The sequence below is a fragment of the Gorilla gorilla genome, chromosome 11 (genome assembly GCF_029281585.2).
Source record: "Gorilla gorilla gorilla isolate KB3781 chromosome 11, NHGRI_mGorGor1-v2.1_pri, whole genome shotgun sequence".
Classification (NCBI taxonomy): Eukaryota; Metazoa; Chordata; class Mammalia; order Primates; family Hominidae; genus Gorilla; species Gorilla gorilla.
This window is the reverse complement of record NC_073235.2, coordinates 127,254,812-127,275,294: the sequence shown is the minus strand read 5'-3', so window position 1 is coordinate 127,275,294 and position 20,483 is coordinate 127,254,812. Positions and strand designations below refer to the sequence as shown.

Sequence of the window (20,483 nt, the reverse complement as noted above, 5' to 3'; positions counted from 1 at the left end):
TCACCGCAGCCTCCTGGGTAGCTGGGACGACAGGTGCAGGTCAGCAGCAATTTTTTTTTTTTTTTTTTTTTTTTTTAAGAGACAGGGTTTCACTGTGTTGCCCAGGCTGGTCTCGAACTACTGGGCTGAAATGAGCCACACACTTTGGCTTTCAAAAGTGCTAGGATTACAGGCGTGAGCTACTGCACCTGCATTGCCGTACCTTTTAATACTGTTAAATTGATGACTAAATTTCAACATGAATTTTGGAGGAGACACAGGCATTCAAACCGTGGCAGAGACTTTTGAGAGAATCTGTTTTTTCTCAACAGATGAGGAAACAGAGGTCTAGAGAAAGTGGTTTACCAAGGGATACACTCCTGACTTGAATTTATGGAAGGACCATGACCAGAAGCTTGATTTCTGGTTAAAAGCTCTTTTCTCTTTAGCAGACTGAAACAAACATGTAGCCGTAGAACTCAATGTTAACACTGGCCTATTTAATTATAAAATGATTTCTCAGTATTGAGCACTCTGATGATTTGAGTTGACATGGTACCCTGGAAGGACACTCAGCTTAGGACACTTGGACTCCTTCATTGCTCTGTGTGATCTTGGATAAGCTTCCTTAGCCTTAGTTTCTTCTTTGTGAAATGAAGAGGTTTTAACTTGGGGTTACCTTAGGCTTTTTCTAGCTCCAAAAATTTCAGTAAAAGACAACTGTGTTTATACATAAATCTAGGCACCAACTACTTATGTCTTTTCCTGTGGCCTTTGTCTGAAATATTTTGTGTGATGTTGCAAAAATTACCTACTTTTTTAGTCTTAGATTTTTCTTTATGAATGGTATGGTTCAGTGATGATGGTTAAGTTCTAATGTGAAGCAGTGGGAAAGTTAGCTGTGTTCTTGTGTACATTTTTTTGGTGAGTTGACAGTTGTAGGAAAGTTTTTAACAGACTTATAGCAGATTTTTGTAACAATTTTGTGTCATAGACCTTTTGCTGTCATATCTTATTTGATTACAGTTAGAATCATTCAAAGAGCAGACTATGGTAGTTCGGTATTTTGTATGTTTTTTTCCTTTCCCTTTGGGTTATGTGTAATTGATTTAGGTACAATCAATTTGTCATTGTCTTACAGTTTATAGAGTTTTTATACATTATCATAGATGAATGTGTAAAAAGTAATTTTATATACATGTGACCGATGTATAAATAAATAGTAGTGTTAAATAGTATAAATAGTAGTGTTTTGGATTTCATAGTATATTGGGAAATACAACATTTTATTTTAAAGTGTTGATTTTAGATATAATCACTAATTTTCTTAATACAGAGGGTCTGTAAGTACGATGTTTGAATTCTAGTTATGATGACTACTGTGTTTTTTGGATAAAATGTGTTTAAGGGAGTCCTGAAACATCTCTTTTTTTATGAGTGGAAATGGCACCAATAGTAGGACAGTGACAAGCGTTTTACCTCAGTGAGAGTACTTACATTATTGTATCTTATTTTTTGTGGTCATTATCACATTTTGAAATGTTATACATACCTTTTTTTCCATATATGCAAAAGTCATTTACAGAGATATAGTCGAAAGAGTTGTTAGTACTTTTAGCTCAATTGCTCTGTGACTTGAATGGACATAAATAGGCTAATCTGGAAGCTTGACCTTGTGTCTTTGAAAAAATTGTTTCACATTTCCCACATTCTCAAATTGAGTTTTGGATAGCCTACTCATATTGAGGACTGAAATGCAAATCATAATTGAACCTTCTATTGATGATTTAACTTTCTCATTATGAATGTTACTGTTCTGTAATTTAATGATATTAGAGCCCAGTTGAATGTCGATCAGGTTGTGATTTCATGGAATTGTCCCATGCTGCTGTGCTTTTCTGATTGATAATCTTTTTTTTTCTTTTTCCTTGACATCAGCTCTTTTTTTGGCAGCACTCCCCCACTCCCATCTGTTCTCCACTGTAACCAGAGAAACCAGTTAACCAAACATCAGTAGTTTTTACATTCAGTTTTAAGTCACTAATCAAGGCTATATGTCTCTTCTGCATAGGCAAGGAAGAAACAAACATATTTATTGAGCAAGTGCTGTGTGCCAGATGCTTTCACAGACTTTCTTAATTACCCCACAGTCCACCGTCTCACGTTTCTCTGGCCACAAGCAAATGAGGAAAGTGAGCTTTGAAAGGTTAATTTGTTCGAAGTCTGTTTGAATGTGTCCCACTGGGCTGTTTTTCTCAAAGCTTGGATCTTTGGCTACATTTTTGATGGTTGACGTTGCTTAAGGAATAACTGATGGATAAATGGTATTATTGCAGATGTCATAAGTAATTGTATACTGTTTGGTCATCAAATAAGACTCCTTATCATTAACTGCAAATGGACTGTATTCAGATCTTTTTTTTTAATATTATCTATACATTGTGCCACGCATTGTAAGGGGTACAATAACATAAAGACCTTATCTACTCTGAGGTGCTTATAGTTTGGGAGGGAGCTTCCTTATGTAATTAATAGCTTAGTTGTATCAGATTTAAAAAATACTGCCATTCCTCTGATGCTTGTACCAAAGCTTTTTTTTTTTTTTTTTTTTGAGGCTGGAGCTTGAAATTAAGATCAAGTATTTTCCCTTGTTTATTTTTTTTCTAGCTGTGTCATTCTGAATTGCCTGGAATTTCAAATTCTCACCCTTTCCCCCACCCACCCTGTTCTAAATTTTTTCTTGTAGAAAATTATTCACAGAGGACTAAAGACTTCTTGTCCTTTGTATGTAGTAGATGTTAAGAATTCACTTCTTTTCATTTAGTTTTAATTTGTCTCATGATATAGTTCTCTCAGTAATCACAGAACCTTCAAGATGTGTAAGTATATAATAGACTGACATCCTTTCAAATTGAGGCATTTTGAAGGTTATATTTCTTATATCATCTGAAGTAATGTAAATGAAAAGATTTTGCTTTAAAGAAAACAAAGACCATTATAGATTTATTTTTGTTATTGATACTTTTCTGATGGGAAAATTGTAATCCTGGATTGGAGGGAGGTAAGGAGGCAAAGATCACTTTCAAAAATTAAATTCTTGACTTGGTTTTTGAAAGTCTCACTAAACTATAAACATTTAAGAATCCTTAATTATATTTTTCGTTTAAAAAAGCTTTTGTTTCTTTTTCTGCTGAATGAATTTAATTTGCTTGCTGATCATTTTGTAACTTGGCCTTCTTGGGGAAGGGTCCTGTATACATCTGATAATTAGATAGCAAATATTACATGTTTGTGTATATAGATGATAAATGTGTGTGCAGTTTATTTTATTGTTTTGCTGACGCATTAGTTGCTAGATCCCTTAGTGTATTTGCAGTTATTGCAACTTAATCAGTTTATCAATGGGATTAAAGCCCTGCTCAAGTAATTTAGAATGTTACTTTAAAAGAATGTTATTTCTCTTTTAAAAAATATATTAATACATAAAGTTAGAGCCTTTAAATTTTATTGCTCCTGGAATGAAGTATAGCCTAAAGTTTTTATTGTTAACATATTGATGAGGTGAGAGTTGAACATTTAGTCATTTAAAAAATTTTTCAGTAGCAGTTAATGTTGCTTCTGTGTCAGGGATGGGCAAGTGGAAAGATTAAAGCTCATTAGTAACATCATTATTTTGCCAAGGATGTTGACGTGCATTTGATGCCAAGACCCCATCATGTGTATGTATTAATCTGCACTTGAAGCCCATTTCATTTGATATGTAGTTTTTGGACTTGTTTGATTTAGGGAAAGATTGTAGCTTATTGATGTGCTTCTGAAGGGCCTATTTTGTCTACCCTTTTTTTCCCAGTTAATATTTATTAGTAAAATTAATGATTAAGCAGCCTTCTGGGTGAGGCCTTTAGGTAAATGGGAAAAATCTGAAAATATTGCTTGATGTAAAATTTAAAAGTGTGTTACTTGTACACTACTACTTCTGTTAGAAAAAGATTTGATTATTTAAAAATTAGATTAATTGCTGAGGGTAAACACATTCAACCGTTTTCCTGTATCATTGTGCCTTATAAGTAAAAAGTTTGTGTTGTCAAAATTACATTGGTATAACATGGATAAAGTAGTATTCATTCAACAGACATTTGTTTACAACCTTCTGTGTGGCATTGAAGAAAAATTGCATAATCTCTTAAGAAGCTCATAGTCTAGTGGAGGAAGATGCATGAACAGATAATTCAGCTACATGGGAGTGTATTGATGGTTACAAACTGTCACTAGTAGTTATAGACTATCACCACATTCCCATATAAACGAAAATACACTACAGTTTATTTAGTGTGTAGTTAAGTAAATATAGTTTACACTATAAAATATCATGGAAGAACTGAGAAGGAGTTGTTAACTTTGCTTGAGGAGTTCAGTGAAGGATTCCTAGAGGTTATGACACCTGAGCTGTGTTCAGAAGATATGTGTAAAGAATCAGATAAAGAAAAGGCAAAGCAAAGGAGGACCAAAAGCAGGGGGGAAAAAAGACATGGGAACTGAAATAAGTGGGGAGGGGCTGTGACAGTGATGGAAATAGAGTGAGAAACAGCAAGTTGTATATTTAAGAATTCCCATTGGTTTAATGTTGTTAGGAAATACATGTCAGACAGGTGTGGATAAGTGAGCATAAACTAGGTCTGTGCCTACTATGCTACCATAGAAAGGTTTTGAACAGGGTCATGGTGTGCCTATGTTTATTTTTATTGTAATTTTGAGGGAGGTAGATTCCATGAGGTTGGAGTTCATAGTGTTTGGAAGGCTCTTGCAGTGAACTAGGTGAAAGGTTTTTTTTTTTTTTTTGAGGCAGAGTCTCACTCTGTTGCCCAGGCTGGAGTGCAGTGGCGCGATCTCGGCTCACTGCAACCTCCGCCTCCTGGGTTCACGCCATTCTCCTGCCTCAGCCTCCCGAGTAGCTGGGACAACAGGCGCCCACCACCACACCCGGCTAATTTTTTTGTATTTTTAGTAGAGACGGGGTTTCACCGTGTTAGCCAGGATGGTCTGGATCTCTTGACTTGGTGATCCGCCCACCTCGTCCTCCCAAGGTGCTGGGATTACAGGCGTGAGCCACTGTGCCCGGCCCAAGCCTAGGAGTTTTAACACCACCCTGGGCAACAAAGCAAGACCCCCATCTCTACAAAAAAAATTAAAAATATTAGCCACGCATGGTGGCACACACCAGTAGTCCCAGCTGCTCAGGAGGCTGAGACGGAAGGATCCCTTGAACCTGGGAGTTTGAGGCGGCAGTGAGCTATGATTGCACCTCTGCACTCCAGCCTTGGTGACAGAAGAAGACCCTGTCTAAAACAAAAACGAAAACAAACAGAAAAATACCTTGTGACTAATCATCTTCGTGTGAGCAGTTTCTCTCTGTAGTGTAGTAAAAAGTTTTCTTTTGCGGTTTTCACATATTTTTCATTATGTTTAGTGGAAAACTGTAAACCTGGAATAACACGATGGAACCCATTCGACGTGCCCCCAGTGAACCTGGAAGTGCTCCCAAAAAGCAGAGAAAAGTCATGACGTTACAAGAAATTGTTGAATTGCTTGATGTGTACTAGATTAAGTTCTGCGGCTGTGGTTACCTGCCATTTCAAGGTAAATGAAGCCAGGACCATTGTTGAAGTTTGTGAAGCCGTCGCTACACCTGTGCCAGCTGGTGCAAAAACCTTGTGCTTTTTGCAAAATACTTTTTTATCTCATATTGAATATGCAGCTTGTATGTGGGTGCAGGATTGCTGTAAGAAAAGTATACCTACTGATTCTAATATGATTTAAGAAAAGCAAAGTCATTATATGACAAAGTCAAAGGAAGGTGAAGGATCTAAAGCTGGAGAATATAATGCCAGCAAAGGATGGTTTGATAATTTTAGAAAGAAGTTTGGCTTAAAAAATGTCAAGGTAATAGGAGAAGCAGCTTCTGCCATTGAAGAGGCAGCAGACAAGTTCCCAGACACCATCAAGAAAATCATTGAAGACAAAGGATCTGCCTAAACAGGTTTTTGATGTAGACAAAAGTGCCCTATTCTGGAAAAAAGTGCCACAAAGGATATTGACTAGTAAAGGAGAGAAGCACATACTAGGGTGTACAAGGCAGGAAGGGATAAGCTAACTCTGCTGTTTCGTGCAAGTGCAGTCAGGTTTTTGATCATGGCTGACTTTATCTATAAATCTACTAACCCCTGAGCCTTGAAGAGAAAAGATAAACACTAGCTGCCAGTCTTTTGGTTGTACGAAAAGGCCCGGCCTGGACAGTGAGAACTCTTTTTCCGGATTGGTTCCATCAGTGGTTTGTCCCTGACGTCAGGAAGTACCTTGTCAGTAAGGGATTGCCTTTTAGTATTTTTTCTACTGGACAATGCACCTAGCCACCCAGAATCTCGTGAGTTCTTCAGCACTGAAGGTGTTGAAGTGGTATCCTTGACCTTTAATAAAGTGTTTTTAATTCAGCCTGTAGATGGGGAAGATGGGGGGTTAATAAGGACCTTTAAGGCTCTTTAAACGCGGTAGTAGTAATCTATGGAAAAGATTGTCATTGCTATGGAAGAGAACCTCAATAGAGGGAACATGATGAAAGTCTGGAAGGGTTACACCATTGAAGATGCCATCATTGTTAAAAAGCCATGAAAGCCATCTAGCCTGAAATGATACATTCTTGCTGTAGAAAACTGTGTCCAGATGTTGTACATGACTTCCCAAGATTTACAACAGAGCCAGTCAGAATCACGAAAGACTGTGGTAAAGTGGGGAGTGAAGGGTTTCAGGATATGGATCTTGAAGAAATTCAAGAGCTAATGGACATCACACCGGAAGATTACTTGATGGAGATGAGCGCTTCTGAACCAGTGACAGATGATGAGGAAGATGTAGAAGAAGCAGTGCCAAAAACCAAGTTGACATTAGAGAATCTGGCAGGAGGTTTCTGATACTCAAGAATGCTTTGACTTTTACGACATGGACTGTTTTATGATGTGGGCACTGAAACTTAAAACAAACAGTGGCAAAAGATTTGGGAACAGATAGAAACATTTTTAGAGGAATGAAAAAGCAGAAAAGTCAGGCAAATTACAATGTGTTTTTGTGAAGTTACAGAGTATGGCTCCCTCTCTTGCCTCCCTTTCTACCTCTCCCTCCTCCATCTCTTGTGCCTGTGCCACCCCTAAGACACCAACTACTTCTCTTCCTCCTACACCTCAGCCTACTGAATGTGAAGACCAGAAGGATGGGGACCTTTATGACAATCCACTTCCACTTATTGAATACCAAATACATTTTCTTTTTCTTACAATGTTCTTAATATTTTTTTCTCTTTATTCTAAGAATACAGTGTGTAATACATGTAACGTACAAAACAGGTGTTAATAGACTGTTTATGTTATTGGTAAAGCTTTGGGTCGACAGTAAGCTATTAGTAGTTGGGGGACTTAAAAGTTATACACAGTATTTTGACTGCGCAGGAGGTCAGTTTTTCCTAACCCTCACATGGTTCAGTGGTCAGCTATATTCGGGATGAAAAAATGGGAACATATTTGAGAAATACCTTGGGCTTAATGTCAGTAGTACTTGATGATTGGATAAGAAGGAGATGAGAGATAAGAAAAAATATAAGGCTTATGCTTCTAGCTTGTATAATTAGGTAGTTTGTATTGCCACAACTGAATTAGAGATTACAGGAAGAAGGTTTGGGCAGGTTTGGATGGTGAGTTGTCAGGGATTTTTGACATGATAAGTTTGATCTGTGTCTGGAGCATTTGATTGGAGATGTGTAGCAGGTGGTTGAAACAAGAGTTTTAGACTTTGGGGGGAAGATCTGGGCAGGCAGTATAGATTTGGGAGCCACTAATATAAATGCCAGTACAGAAGTCCCCACCCCATCCACAGGGAATCTGTTTATTCCAAGACCCCCAGTGGATACTTAAAACCATATAGCCCTGAGCCCTATGTGTACTGTTTTTTCCTATGACGTTTAATTTACAATTTAGAAACAATAAGATATTAGCAACAACAATAATAAAGTAAAACAATTATAACTATATTGTAATAAAAGAACATGAATGTGGTCTCTCAAAATATCTTGTACTGTACTTAACCCTTGTGATGGTATGAGATGATACACTGCCTATGTGATGAGATATGAAGTAAGGTGAATGATAGTGGCCATACTTCTGTAGTTTTGAGTTGTGACAGCAAAACTAGTGCAGATTCTTTTTCCTTCTCCACAGTTCTATCCACAGTGGATAGAAGAAGATGTGTTCTTTTCTGAGACAGAGTCTTGCTCTGTTGCCCAGGCTGGAGTACAGTGCCACAATGTCAGCTCAGTGCAGCCTCCACCTCCTGGGTTCAAGTGATTCTTGTGCCCTAGCCTCCCAAGTAGCTGAGATTACAGGTGTGTGCCACTGCACTCATCTAATTTTTGTATTTTTAGTAGAGATGGAGTTTCATCATGTTGGCCAGGCTGGTCTTGAACTTGTGGTCTCAAGTGAACTGTCCACCTGGGCCTCCCAAAGTGCTGGGATTACAGGTGTGAGCCACCACCCTGGCCAGAAGATTTATTCTTAACATAGATCTTAGCAATCTCAGCATACCTTTTTTTTTCCTTATTAAGTAGAGAACTTTCACTTTTTCACTTAAAGGAAGCACTTTATTGCTGCTCTTTGGCATTTCTGAATTGTCAGCATCACTACTTTTGTGGTTTGGGGACAGTATTAAGTAAGATAAACATTGCCTGGACATAAGCATTGTGATTTTGATCTGATAAACCAGATGGCTCTTAAGTTACCAAGTTTTTAATGGGTGTGGGGTGTGTAACATGGTGTGGAAATGCTGGACAAAGATGTAATTCAGGATTCACATCCTGAGTGGGATGGCATGAGATTTCATCGTACTGCATAAAATGGCATGCAATTTAAAGTTTATGAATGGATATTTCTGGAATTTTTCATTTAATATTTTCAGGCAGTGGTTGGTTGCTAGTAACTTAAACCAAGGAAGGTGAAACTGTAGATAGGAGGACTGTTGTAGTTTATCTTCTTTAAGATATGGACAAACTTAGGAAATCTGATAGAAATTAGGGACCTACTCTCCAGAAAACAAGTGCACACACAGTATACTTGGAAAGTTTTGTTTATTGTTTTAGGAACCTCTGGAATCCCTCTTAAGTTTTAGAACCCTACATGTATGGATAATAGATGTAACCATGACAATGAATGAAAATACATAGGGACCCAGTAGAGAGTGACAAGAGCCAAGGACAGAGTTCTCAGGATGAAAATGATTTAAATGGCTCTGGAAAAGTAGTATACAAGAGATGTAGGGGAATAATGTTTTCTAAAAGAAAGCTACGTTATACTGAGGTGCATTTATCATAGTGTTATTCTTAAGGTGCCTTTGTTTTAGCTCATATCTGTATATTTGCTAGGCTTGAAAAAGCTATATTTCTTTCTGACATTTATTTGATGACTGTTGATGAGCGTTCAAGAGATTCTATCATTGGGCACTTTCCTTAGTTGATGCATGAGGGATTATACTGTGCTCTGGGCTGCGTTAAATCTACTGACGTTCTCATTTAATCTTCATGACAGCCCTTTGAGATAGATGCTGTTATTGAACCCAGGACTTAATTTTCTCAAGGTCACATGGCTTGTGAGTAACAAAGCTGTGGCACAAACCTAAGGCTGTCTGACAGCAAAACCTATGTTCTCTACCAGTATACTAACTATGTTTACCAAGATAATCAGTGACTGTGATGTTACTTTACCATATTAGCACAATGGAATGTGACATTAGTCCACTGATTTGGACTAGGTTTTGGGATATATAAGTTCTAATACCAGCTCTATGATTTTGGTTAAGTCATTTAATCTCTCTGGGTCTATTTTCATTGTCGTCTTTTTTTTTTTTTTTTTTTTTTTGAGACAAAGTCTTGCTCTGTTGCCTAGGCTGGAGTGGGCTGGCGCGATCTCGGCTTACTTCAGCCTCTACCTCCCGGGTTCAAGCGATTTTCCTGCCTTAGCTTCCCCTGTAGCTGGGATTACAGGCACGCACCACCACATCCGGCTATTTTTTGTATTTTTAGTAGGGATGGGGTTTCACCATGTTGGCTAGGCTGGTCTCGAACTCCCAACCTCAAGTGATCTGTCCACCTTGGCTTCCTAAAGTGGTGGGATTACAGGCGGGAGCCACTGTGCCTGACTCTTCTTCTCATTTGTTAGAAAAATTTTTAACCTTAGCTATCACCAGAAGGAACATTTTTTCCTGCAGCCCCATCTCTTATCTATCAATAAGGCATGAATTTAAAAAGAAAAAAAAAACACACTACATACAACCTTGTGTAGTAAAACAGCTCTTGATGTATATATGTGAAAATGGTTATGTTATAATAATGTGAGAGTACTTTTACAATGTTTGAAGCCTCTTGGTTTTATAGTTTTAAAATTCGTCAGCTTCTAGTAGAAAAATTTAGTAATTTACTCTGGGTAGAGACATTTTAATACTTTTTCTGGCTTTCAGGGGATCTTAGATTATAGAGCCTGAAAAGGTGATTTGATGTTTTGCTCAGCTATTAGCAGTATAGGTATCTTTGAGGCTTATAGTTGACATTAACTTTTCTCTTTTTTGAAATTGTTCTGAGTATTTTGCTTTATCTATTTGTTACTCAATGTCAAGAGATAGTGTCTTAGTTTGCTTTATTAGAACCTCAGCATATGCAATCAACAAACTAAAACCACATTGCACATACATAGCTATGGTATTTGAGGCCATCATTATTATATGGCCTTGAATCTTCTGTTTGTGAAAAGTTAGCCGCATCAGTACATTTTATATGGATGACATCCTGTCTATCAGGATATCTGATTAAAAAGAGGTAGCAGTATAGGTGTAGGGGTAAATTCTTTTACAGTCATTTGATAAAAGTCTCTGACAGACTTAGGTCTTGGATAGGATTTCGGTAAAAGAAAAGAAATTGTCCTATTAAAAGTTCCTTCTCAAGCTCTTCAGAAAAGATTAGAATAACAAGATTCAGTTTGAGTCATTTGCTTAAGGATCGTCTTGATTGAGAGTTGAGCTGGTATTTTACTGCCAGGGTGACTAAAATAACTATTTTGCCTACTCCTTCCTCTTTTCACATTCATACACATCAGACATGACTTGGAGAGTATTCCACTAACTCAGTAATTTTTATCCAGTTCAGATCAGAAGTTTGTGTGAAGCTGATCAATGTTGCTTAGGTTGTAAATGCAGAACTTGGAGATTTTATGTGGCATTTACAGAGGGGTCATTAGTCATATATTAGCAGAAAATCAGTCACCGAAGTATGAATCCTTGTTATGTGCCATATACTGTTTTAGAGGCTGAGGAATTTGGCAGTGAAAAAAAGATCCCTGCCTTCGTGAAGCTGACATTTGGTTGTAGAGAGGGAGACCAGGAAAATAATGAAGAATGTGGGTTGGAGTTGGGGATCAGTAGTGAGGTGAGGCTGTTACTGTAAATAAGGTGGGCATTTTAAACTTCACTGTAAGATGACAGTTGAGTAGAGGTTTGAGCCATGCAGGAAACTGAGGGAAGAACATTTCAGACAGAAAGAATAGCAAATACGAAGACACTGAAATCAGCTTGTTTGATGTATACCAGGGAGTGCATGGAGCAGAGCGAACAAAAGGAAAAAATGGATGAAGTTGAGAGATTATCAGATCGAATAAAGCTTATAGAACATTGTAAGGACTTTGACTTCAACTCCAGGGGAAATGAGAAATCATTTGAGAGTTGTGAGCAAATGAGTGACATGATTTGATTTATGCTTTTACATGGTCACCCTGGTTGCCTGATGATAGCAGGCCAGGAGTGGAGATGGAGACCAGTTGGAGGTGGTGGTGGTTTGACCAGGATAGTAGCAGTGGAAGTGGTGAGAAAGAGTTGAATTCTGGGGATACATTTTGAAGTTAGAGACAACAGCATTTTCTGTTGGAGTAGTAGTGGGGTCAGAGAGTAGTTAATTATGATCACAAGCTTTTTGGCCAGAGCAGCTGGAAGGATGGAGTAGACATTTGTTCAGTTGGAAAAGACTTCAGGGGAAACCAACTGAGGGAAAAGATGAGGAGTTCTGTTTCAGGCTTGGTAAATTTGAGATGCCTACTACGCATTCAAGTGGAAACATTGAGTAGGGAGCTGGATATATGACTCTGGCATGTACAGAGGGGGCCAAACAGAGAATGTATCAATTTTAAGATTGATTTAAAACCATGAGAATAGATCAACTCCACCTAGAAAATGAGTGTGACTAAAAAAAACAAAAACAAAAACTGAGTGTGGCTAGATAAGAAATCGAGAACTTGAGCTTTAGGATTGGAGGTTTAGGTGATAATTAAGAGCCAGTAAAACAGATGAATAGGAGACAGAAGAAGAACAAGAGATCGTAGTGTTTGGAAGTTAAGTGAGGAATTTGTTTCTTTTTTTTTTTCTTCTTCTTTTTTGAGACAGGGTCTTGCTCTGTCATCCAGGCTGGTGTGTAGTGGCGCAGTCTCCACTCACTGCAGCCTCGACCTCCCGGGCTCAAGCGATCCTCCCGCCTCAGCCCCACTAAGGAGCTGGGACTACAGGTGCATGCCACCATGCCCGACTAATTTTTGTATTTTTAGTAGAGATGGGTTTTTGCCATATTGCCCAACCTGGTCTTGAAACCCTGGACTCAAGTGATCCTCCTGCTTTGACTTCCCAAAGTGCTGGGATTATGGGTGTGAGGCACCATGCCTTGCCACATTTGTTTCGAGGAGTAGGAGTGATCAGCTCTTTCAAATGCTGCTGGATAGGTAAGTAAGAGGAGAACTGAGACTTTGCCCATTAGATTTTGGCAATATAGAAGTCACTGGTGGCCTTCTCAAGAGTAGTTTCAGTGAAATGGTAGAGATGAAAGCCCTACTGGAGTAGATTCAAGATATAATGGAAAGATGGAACTTGGAGACAGTGTATGTACAATCTCCCCTTCTTGCCTGTGATTTTGCCATAAATGGAAAGAGAGATTAGATGGTGCTAAAGGAATATATGGGTTTATGAGGATTTGTTTTTGACATAGGAAACTGACAAATTTTTTTTTTTTTTTTTTTTTTTTTGAGACACGATCTTGCTCTGTCACCTAGGCTGGAGTGCAGTGTTGTGATCTTGGATCCCTGCAAACTCTGCCTCCGGGCTCAAGTGATTCTCCTCCCTCAGCCTCCCGGGTAGCTGGGACTATAGGCATGCGCCACCACGCTCAGCTAATTCTTAAAAAATTTTTTTGTAGAGACAGGGTCTCACTATATTGCCCAGGCTGGTCTCAAACTCCTAAGCTCCAGTGATCCTTCCGCCTCAGTGTCCCAAAATGCTAGGATTACAGGCATGAGCCAGTCCGTGTGGTGAAACTGACAGTTTTCAGTATGAATGGAAATTATCTACCAGAGGAAAAATTTTGATGATGCTTAGATGTGTGATTACTAAGGGGAGGAGTTTTCTTTCTTTTTTTTTTTTTTTGAGACAGAGTCTTGCTCTGTCGCCCAGGCTAGAGTGCAGTGGCGGGGTCTTGCTCACTGCAAGCTCCGCCTCCCAGGCTCACGCCATTCTCCTGCCTCAGCCTCCCAAGTAGCTGGGACTACAGACGCCCACCACCACGCCTGGCTAATCTTTTTTTTGTATATTTAGTAGAGACGGGGTTTCACCGTATTAGCCAGGATGGTCTCGATCTCCTGACCTCATGATCCGCCCGCCTCGGCCTCCCAAAGTGCTGGGATTCCAGACGTGAGCCACTGCGCCCAGCCAAGGGAGGCCTTTTCAATAGGTGGTTTGGCATAGAACTAGAGATTTACTTGTCAAATTTCATTCTGTGTAATATTACCTTGGGTTCTTGTTAAAATGTCGATTCTGTTTCTGTAGGTCTGGAGTAGGGCCCGAAATTCTGCACTTCTAACAGTTCCTAGGTGTTGCTTATGTGTCTGGTCCTTATGCTATACTTCGAGTACAATAACTTGGCACTTTGAGCACAAGAACCTAGCAGGTTTTATTGGCATAAAATCAGGTTGGTTGGTGTGTGAATATGATGGGAATTTGTATAGTGTCTCATTGGGTTGTTTTTATTTTCTCAGTGGAATAGGAAGCAGTCATAATCATAGAGTGAGGATGGAGGAGGTGGTATAAAATCATCTAGAAGAGTAGAGTGAGTAGACTGACTAGTGGAATTGTGGGGTTGCATGAAGGCTGCACTTAACGTTAGTGGTTATGAATTTAAACTCAGATGGACCAAAAATATGGGCATATGTTATTCTTTGTTTTCTTTCAGCTATGCGGATATATGTCAGGAGTATGTGGGCTGTTGGGATTTAACTTGGCAAGTATTTTGGTGGGAGAGAGATAAGGGGTAAGTGACTTATGGGTATATAAATCATTATGATTTTATTTAAAGTGAAGAGTTCTGCTCCAGGTAAGATTGGAGGGAGGTCATAAAAGATTAGAAATTGCTTCTAACAGATCTAGAACCTATTTTTAAATGTATCCCTTTTTCCCCCTGTTAAAATAGGTTGTTAATGTTCTTATGTGTCATAGATTTATAATCATATCTATATAATACAATATTTACTATATATGGACAAATATAGAAAGACTTTCAACCATTGGTTTTTTTTTTTTTTTTTTTTTTTTTTTTTTGTCTCTTCTCTCTCTTGGATATTACAGATGACCATGGATGAAAAATATGTGAACAGCATTTGGGACCTTCTGAAAAATGCAATTCAAGAAATCCAGCGTAAGAATAACAGTGGTCTTAGTTTTGAGGAGCTCTATAGAAATGCATATACAATGGTTTTGCATAAACATGGAGAAAAGCTCTACACTGGACTAAGAGAAGTTGTTACCGAACATCTCATAAATAAGGTATCAAACTTTAAAGGACTGTTGCTAATACTATATTGAATGTAGAAAATCCTTTATACCATATTGCACTTTGACCGGAAGTGTTCTTTTTAAAGGTGCCAGAAGCCTATAGAAATTACTAATTCATGACTGTTATAAGCACTCATGAAAAATTTATAATCAGCTAAATCGAAAATTTGGATATTTGAGAGATGAAGTTTGTGAGCTATAATAAATGCTTTCTTTAAATCATAATGAAGCAAACTCAGTAATTCACAAATGCTTATTAATATGTTAATTACAAGGAATTTTTTTCCTTAAAATGATTTAATCAGCCCATTTTTACTTTTTCATTTTTCTGTATATTTGAAAACAATAAAACTACGTTGCTTAAAATATATTTCTAAGATGGATCACTAACTAAAATTGACTTTAACTGAGTTCTGTGGTACATTTGAATTTTTTTTAAAGATAAATTGTTGGGCTGTTCACATTATTAAAAATGGTTCTCTGATTTCAGAAAGATGTATTTTTTTAGAACAAATGTTTTTATAGAGCGAACTCTTCCAATGCATGTAAAATGTAATTTCATTTAGAAAATAAATTTTATTACAATGCCTTGCTTTAAGATTGTCAAATAAAATGCGAAATACCACACAGACTGATAAAAACTTCTCATAGTCTTTATGTGGTATTGGGGTATTTATTTTTTAAGTTTTATTTTGAAAAAAAAGTTTCACGAATAGCACGATGTGAACTCTTGTGTACCCTTCACCTAGATTCACCAGTTGTTTACATTTTGCTACATTTTTTTGCCAGTTTTTCTATTGATATGTGTTATAATTACTGTTACCAATATTATTATTGCTGAACCATTAGAGAGTAAGTTTTAGATTTCATCTACCCTAAAAGACTTTGCAACATTTAAGAATAAAGAAATCTTACTTAACCAAAGAACAATGATCAAAATCAGGCAGTTTAACAATATAATACTGTTGCCTAATACATTCCTTATTCAGATTTCACCAATTGTCCTGTTTAGTGGTGATTTCCTTTATAGCAATTTGTTTTCTGATCCAGGATCCAGTCCAGGATCTCATGTTCAGTTCCTCAGCCTTTCTTTGTCTTTCAGCACATTGACATATTTGAAGAGTATAGGTCAGTTGTTTTGTAGATTATCCCTCAGTTTTTGGTGTGTCTGATTGTTTCCTCATGACTAGTTTCAGGTTATGCATTTTTGGCAGGAATAATACATAAGTGATGTTGTGTCCTCAGTGCATCACATCAGGAGGCACTTGATGTCAGTTTATCCCATTATTGGTGATGTTAACTTTGATCATTGGTGTCCGCCAGATTTCTCCACTGTAAAGGTACCTTTTTTCCCTTTGTAATTCATAAGTAATCTGTTCAGATATATTTTGACACTGTATGAATATCCTGTTCCCTAGAAACTTTCATGTGATGGTTTTAGCATCCATTGATGATTCTTGCATGAATCATTATTACTATGGTGGTTCCAAAACAGTAATTTTCTATTTCTGCTCTTTCTTCTGTAATTTCTTTCTCTTAAAGGGAATTACATGAGCCACGCAGTTAGTATCTTATGAAGCAAGGTGATTGTGTTTTTCACACAATCAGCAGTTTTTTATTAAGTGCCTATTATGCACAGCTTTCAGTCATAATGTAGTGGATGCAAAGAGATAAGATACTATCCTTTCCTGGGGTTTTTATTGTGATGTGAGAGATGGATGATACACACATTTAGATAACCGTGTGAGGCATTATATAATTAAGTGGCAAGTGAGTTGCATAGGCAATAAATGGCTTAAGAATTCAAACGAAGGAGAGGTTGCCTTGGGATGTAAGATTTTATGGGAAAGAATGAAATTGAATTGAGCCTTGAAAAATATTTGGGATATATATGAACAGTGTGGTGGAAGGCATTCCATGATGGCAGATGTTGTGAAATTATATAGAGATGAACTGGTTGGTTAAACTTAGGTGGTAAGTAGAGTTTGACTGAGGCATATAATAATTACAGGGATTAGTGGATTGTAGTGTTACAAAGATGGTTTGGGAACAGATTGTAGAAAAATTTGGGTGCCAGGCTAAGTAATTTGGACTAAACTGTAGACAGTTATTGGAGGTTTTTAAGTGGGTGAAAATGTGACAGAATATTTGAAGATGTGATTTTAAGTGGGTGATTATGTGGCAGCATATTATGAGGATGCTATAAATGTAAAATTGAGAGGAGGTTTATAAAATCAGGAGAAGACCTGGAAAGATCTGGGTAAAGTGATAGGCTAGAAATGAATGGATGATGTCAGAAATTCTAAACTTAAATCTAGACAAAGATTGCCTACTGGGAGAATTATAGTGCCACCAATTGCAAATACTGTGAAGTAATAGTGGGAAACTGATTTGAAATGGGTAGAGAATATGATAAGTTTTGTTTAGATTATATTGAAAATGTTTATCCTTGGAAGATACCTTAGAAATCATTTTGCATGTGAGGAAAATTGAGTGTGAGATCATAGTAAGATGCCCAAGTAGAGATATCATATGTTTGGAGACACATAGATTTAGAGCTTGGGCAGGAACTCAAAATTAGATGTGGAGATTTGGCATTTGGTAACATATACTGAGGAACAAGTGTTGGAGTTCAGAAAATGAAGAGCCCAGAGCCAAGGGATGAATCTTAGGAGCAAACTATAGTAAGTAGGTGTGGGAAATGGAAAAGACCAATTTAAGAAATTTGGCATCAAAAGAAGGACAAGTGGAAGAGTTTTGTTTAAAGCTGCTGAAGGAGAGAAGATTGGAACAGCTGAGTTATTGGATATAGAGAGTATGGGATTAAGAACAATGGAAAAGAAGTAAACTTAGAAGAGGGGCATGTTCTCATTCGCCAGAGGTTCTATAGGGAATGATAATTAACACAAGTAACTTTTATTTAGCATTTACTGTGTGCTAGGCCCAGTTCTAGTGCTTTTACATGTTTTAACTTAGCTAACAGTCACAGCCCAATGTTGCAGATACTACTATTATGTCTGTTTTACAAATGAAGAAACCAAGGCACAGATAATTGGTCATTTGTCCAGGTCCATATAGCTGTTAAGTGGCCTAGCCGGAACTGAATTCAGGCAATGTGGCTTTAGTCTGAGCCCTTGAATTCTCTGTAGATCTGCTCCTAAGGTAGAATGGTCAAGTTGGAGTATGCTGAAATTCAGTGTAAGGGGCTTCAAGTTAATGGACTTACTGTCTGTAAACTTCCAGTCCTTTAAATTCTAGGAATCCTTTAAATTTACTTAATAATGGAGTTGGAAATAATATCCCTGAGATTCTTTATTTCTAAAATTATTATGAATCTAATAAACCATCCGTCTTCTGAAAACGAGACGAAGAGACTTGGAGTAGCCTTTGTAAGGGATATACTAAGGAATTGGCAAGTGCAGAAGAAGATAGCTTCATAGGAGTTGGCCTGAATGTGTGCTATGTCAGTTTTTTTAAACCTTGGGCACAGATGCAGAAAAAAACGTCAGTAGTTGTGTGTTAGGGTTGAGAAGTGGCTCGTCCAAAGAGTGAGGAGAAGAGAGAAGGCCAGAGTGTGAGATCAGTGTTTCGGTGACCAAGTTTTGGGCTCCAGTGTGGTCAATTGGATGTTGAAGATATGGTCTAGTAGATATTGAAGTTATGTGAGCAGTCACTCCATGAGAACTCTGAGTTTCAGTATATTATAAGTTGCTTAGAGTGGTCCCATATTTAGGGTTAACTGTTGTCTTCCTCATCTTAAGCTACTGTAACAAATCCCATAAACCAGCTGGCTTAAACAAATATTTCTCACCATTCTGGCAAGTGAGAAGTCCAAAATCAAGGTGCCTGCAGGTTCATTTTTCTGGTGAGAGTACCCTTCCTGGTCTATAGACAACCACCTCCTTGCTGTGTCTTCACAGGGCGGGGAGGGAGAGAGGTCATGTCTCTCATGTATCTTATAATGGTTCCATCCTGTTAATGAGGGTACCATTCTCAAGATTTAATTGCCTCCCAAAGGCCCCACCTCTAAATACTATCACATTTGGGATTAGGGTTTCATAATATGAATTTGGATAACACAAACATTCAGTCCATAACAATTATCATTTCAGAATATAGGCAGTTTTTATAATATATTCCCCCAAAACATGCATTCAAGTTGATTGTACTAAATAAATTTTAAAATATACAGTATATGCTAAATTCTTAAATTTACTTTCCTTATACATAGTCATTAATGATCATTGCCAGCATCTGAAAATGTTCTTTTATTTATTCTTTTCTTTCACACTCATTTGACCAGTCAATTTTTGACTAAGAAATGTACCAATTTCAGCATGTCTGTTCATTGATTATTTAAAGTGAATTAGGTTTTGAAGCCTCTGCTAGTTTCTGTGCTTTTGTTTTCATGTTTACTCCTATTTTATAAAACAATTTTAATAATCATATAAACACAGTACTACTGTATTGAAGGGGACACTATTGAAAGAGAACTATTAACTGATAGGTAGGACCATCTGACATGTTTGTTTCCTAAGGTAGGACCTCTGACATGTTTGTTTCCTAAGGTAGTAAGTCTCAGTTTGTTCTACTAAATGAGACTTAGAGATGTTACTGATACAATGTGCAAAAGCATAGTTTGCGTGAAAATCAGTACTGCCTATCTCTGCATTGCATCTTTTGACTAGAAGGTGAGATATTCTTTCAGGGTTCTGTGGTATCAGAATACCTATCTTTAATCTCACAGAATATACCTTTTTTTGTTGTTCTGAAAGCATTACTGTTTGGTCTGCTCATCAGTTTTTAATTCACAATGCTTCTGGCAGTTAGCTGAACTGCCTGACGAACCATATATTTATTTATTTTAAAGCAAAGTGCTTTTAGTGCTATGGGATACATAGCCAAGACCCATCTTTTCACATTGAAGAATTCCAAGGAAATATAATTTTTACATGGACTGAGGGCTGGTTTGTTATATAGTTTGTTGGTACTTTGATTTCAAGGTGAGGATAGTGAACAAAGTCAAACATTTTGGTAAAGTAGCGCAACACAGACTACCAGACAGCAGATGACGGGAGGCTTCAGAGAGGACATCTCTTTGGGATGATAGTAGCTGATTGTTGGCTTTCAAAATAAGTTCACAGAATTGAAGCAGGCATAGAAAATATAAGTACTGTTTCTCTAATAAAAGCACTTCTGGTAGGATATTATTTTTCTTGTCTCTGGAAGAATGTTTCCTTTGAGGAAACTGACACCCATAGGAATTTAGTTCATTTCTCAAGACCACAAGGCAAAATTTAGGGTGTAATGTGGCCTTTGTACTTCACCATAAGAAAAATCTTGATTTAGAAAATGAAAACATTTCAACTTACCCAGGAATTTGTTTTTTAACTTTTTTTCTAAATAAAGTAAAAAAGCATAGTAATGGAGGAAAAAAGTTCTGCTTTTCAGATTTAAAGACGTTTAGAATATATATCATTTTGTCAGAGTGTCAAAGGTATCCTGTAAGACTTTTCCCATCACAGAATTCAGCATTCAAAACTGTTTGCCAGGCTCTGTGC

The 20,483-nt window shown here is 37.5% G+C and overlaps 1 protein-coding gene across 3 annotated transcripts in view; it reads left to right on the top strand.

Annotated features, from left to right (window-relative positions):
• Positions 1-20,483, top strand: part of CUL3 (cullin 3) — a 111,617-nt gene that overhangs the window by 12,927 nt on the left and 78,207 nt on the right. The window contains exon 2 of one of the 3 annotated variants that reach the window (XM_004033281.5): positions 14,716-14,913. The exons of 1 other annotated variant lie outside the window; for it this stretch is intronic. In XM_004033281.5, coding sequence (XP_004033329.3) covers positions 14,716-14,913 — 198 coding nt within the window. Of the gene's footprint in view, positions 1-14,715; positions 14,914-16,117; positions 16,263-20,483 lie in introns of those variants that run through there. One more of the 3 variants, XM_031008768.3, reaches the window with a different exon arrangement.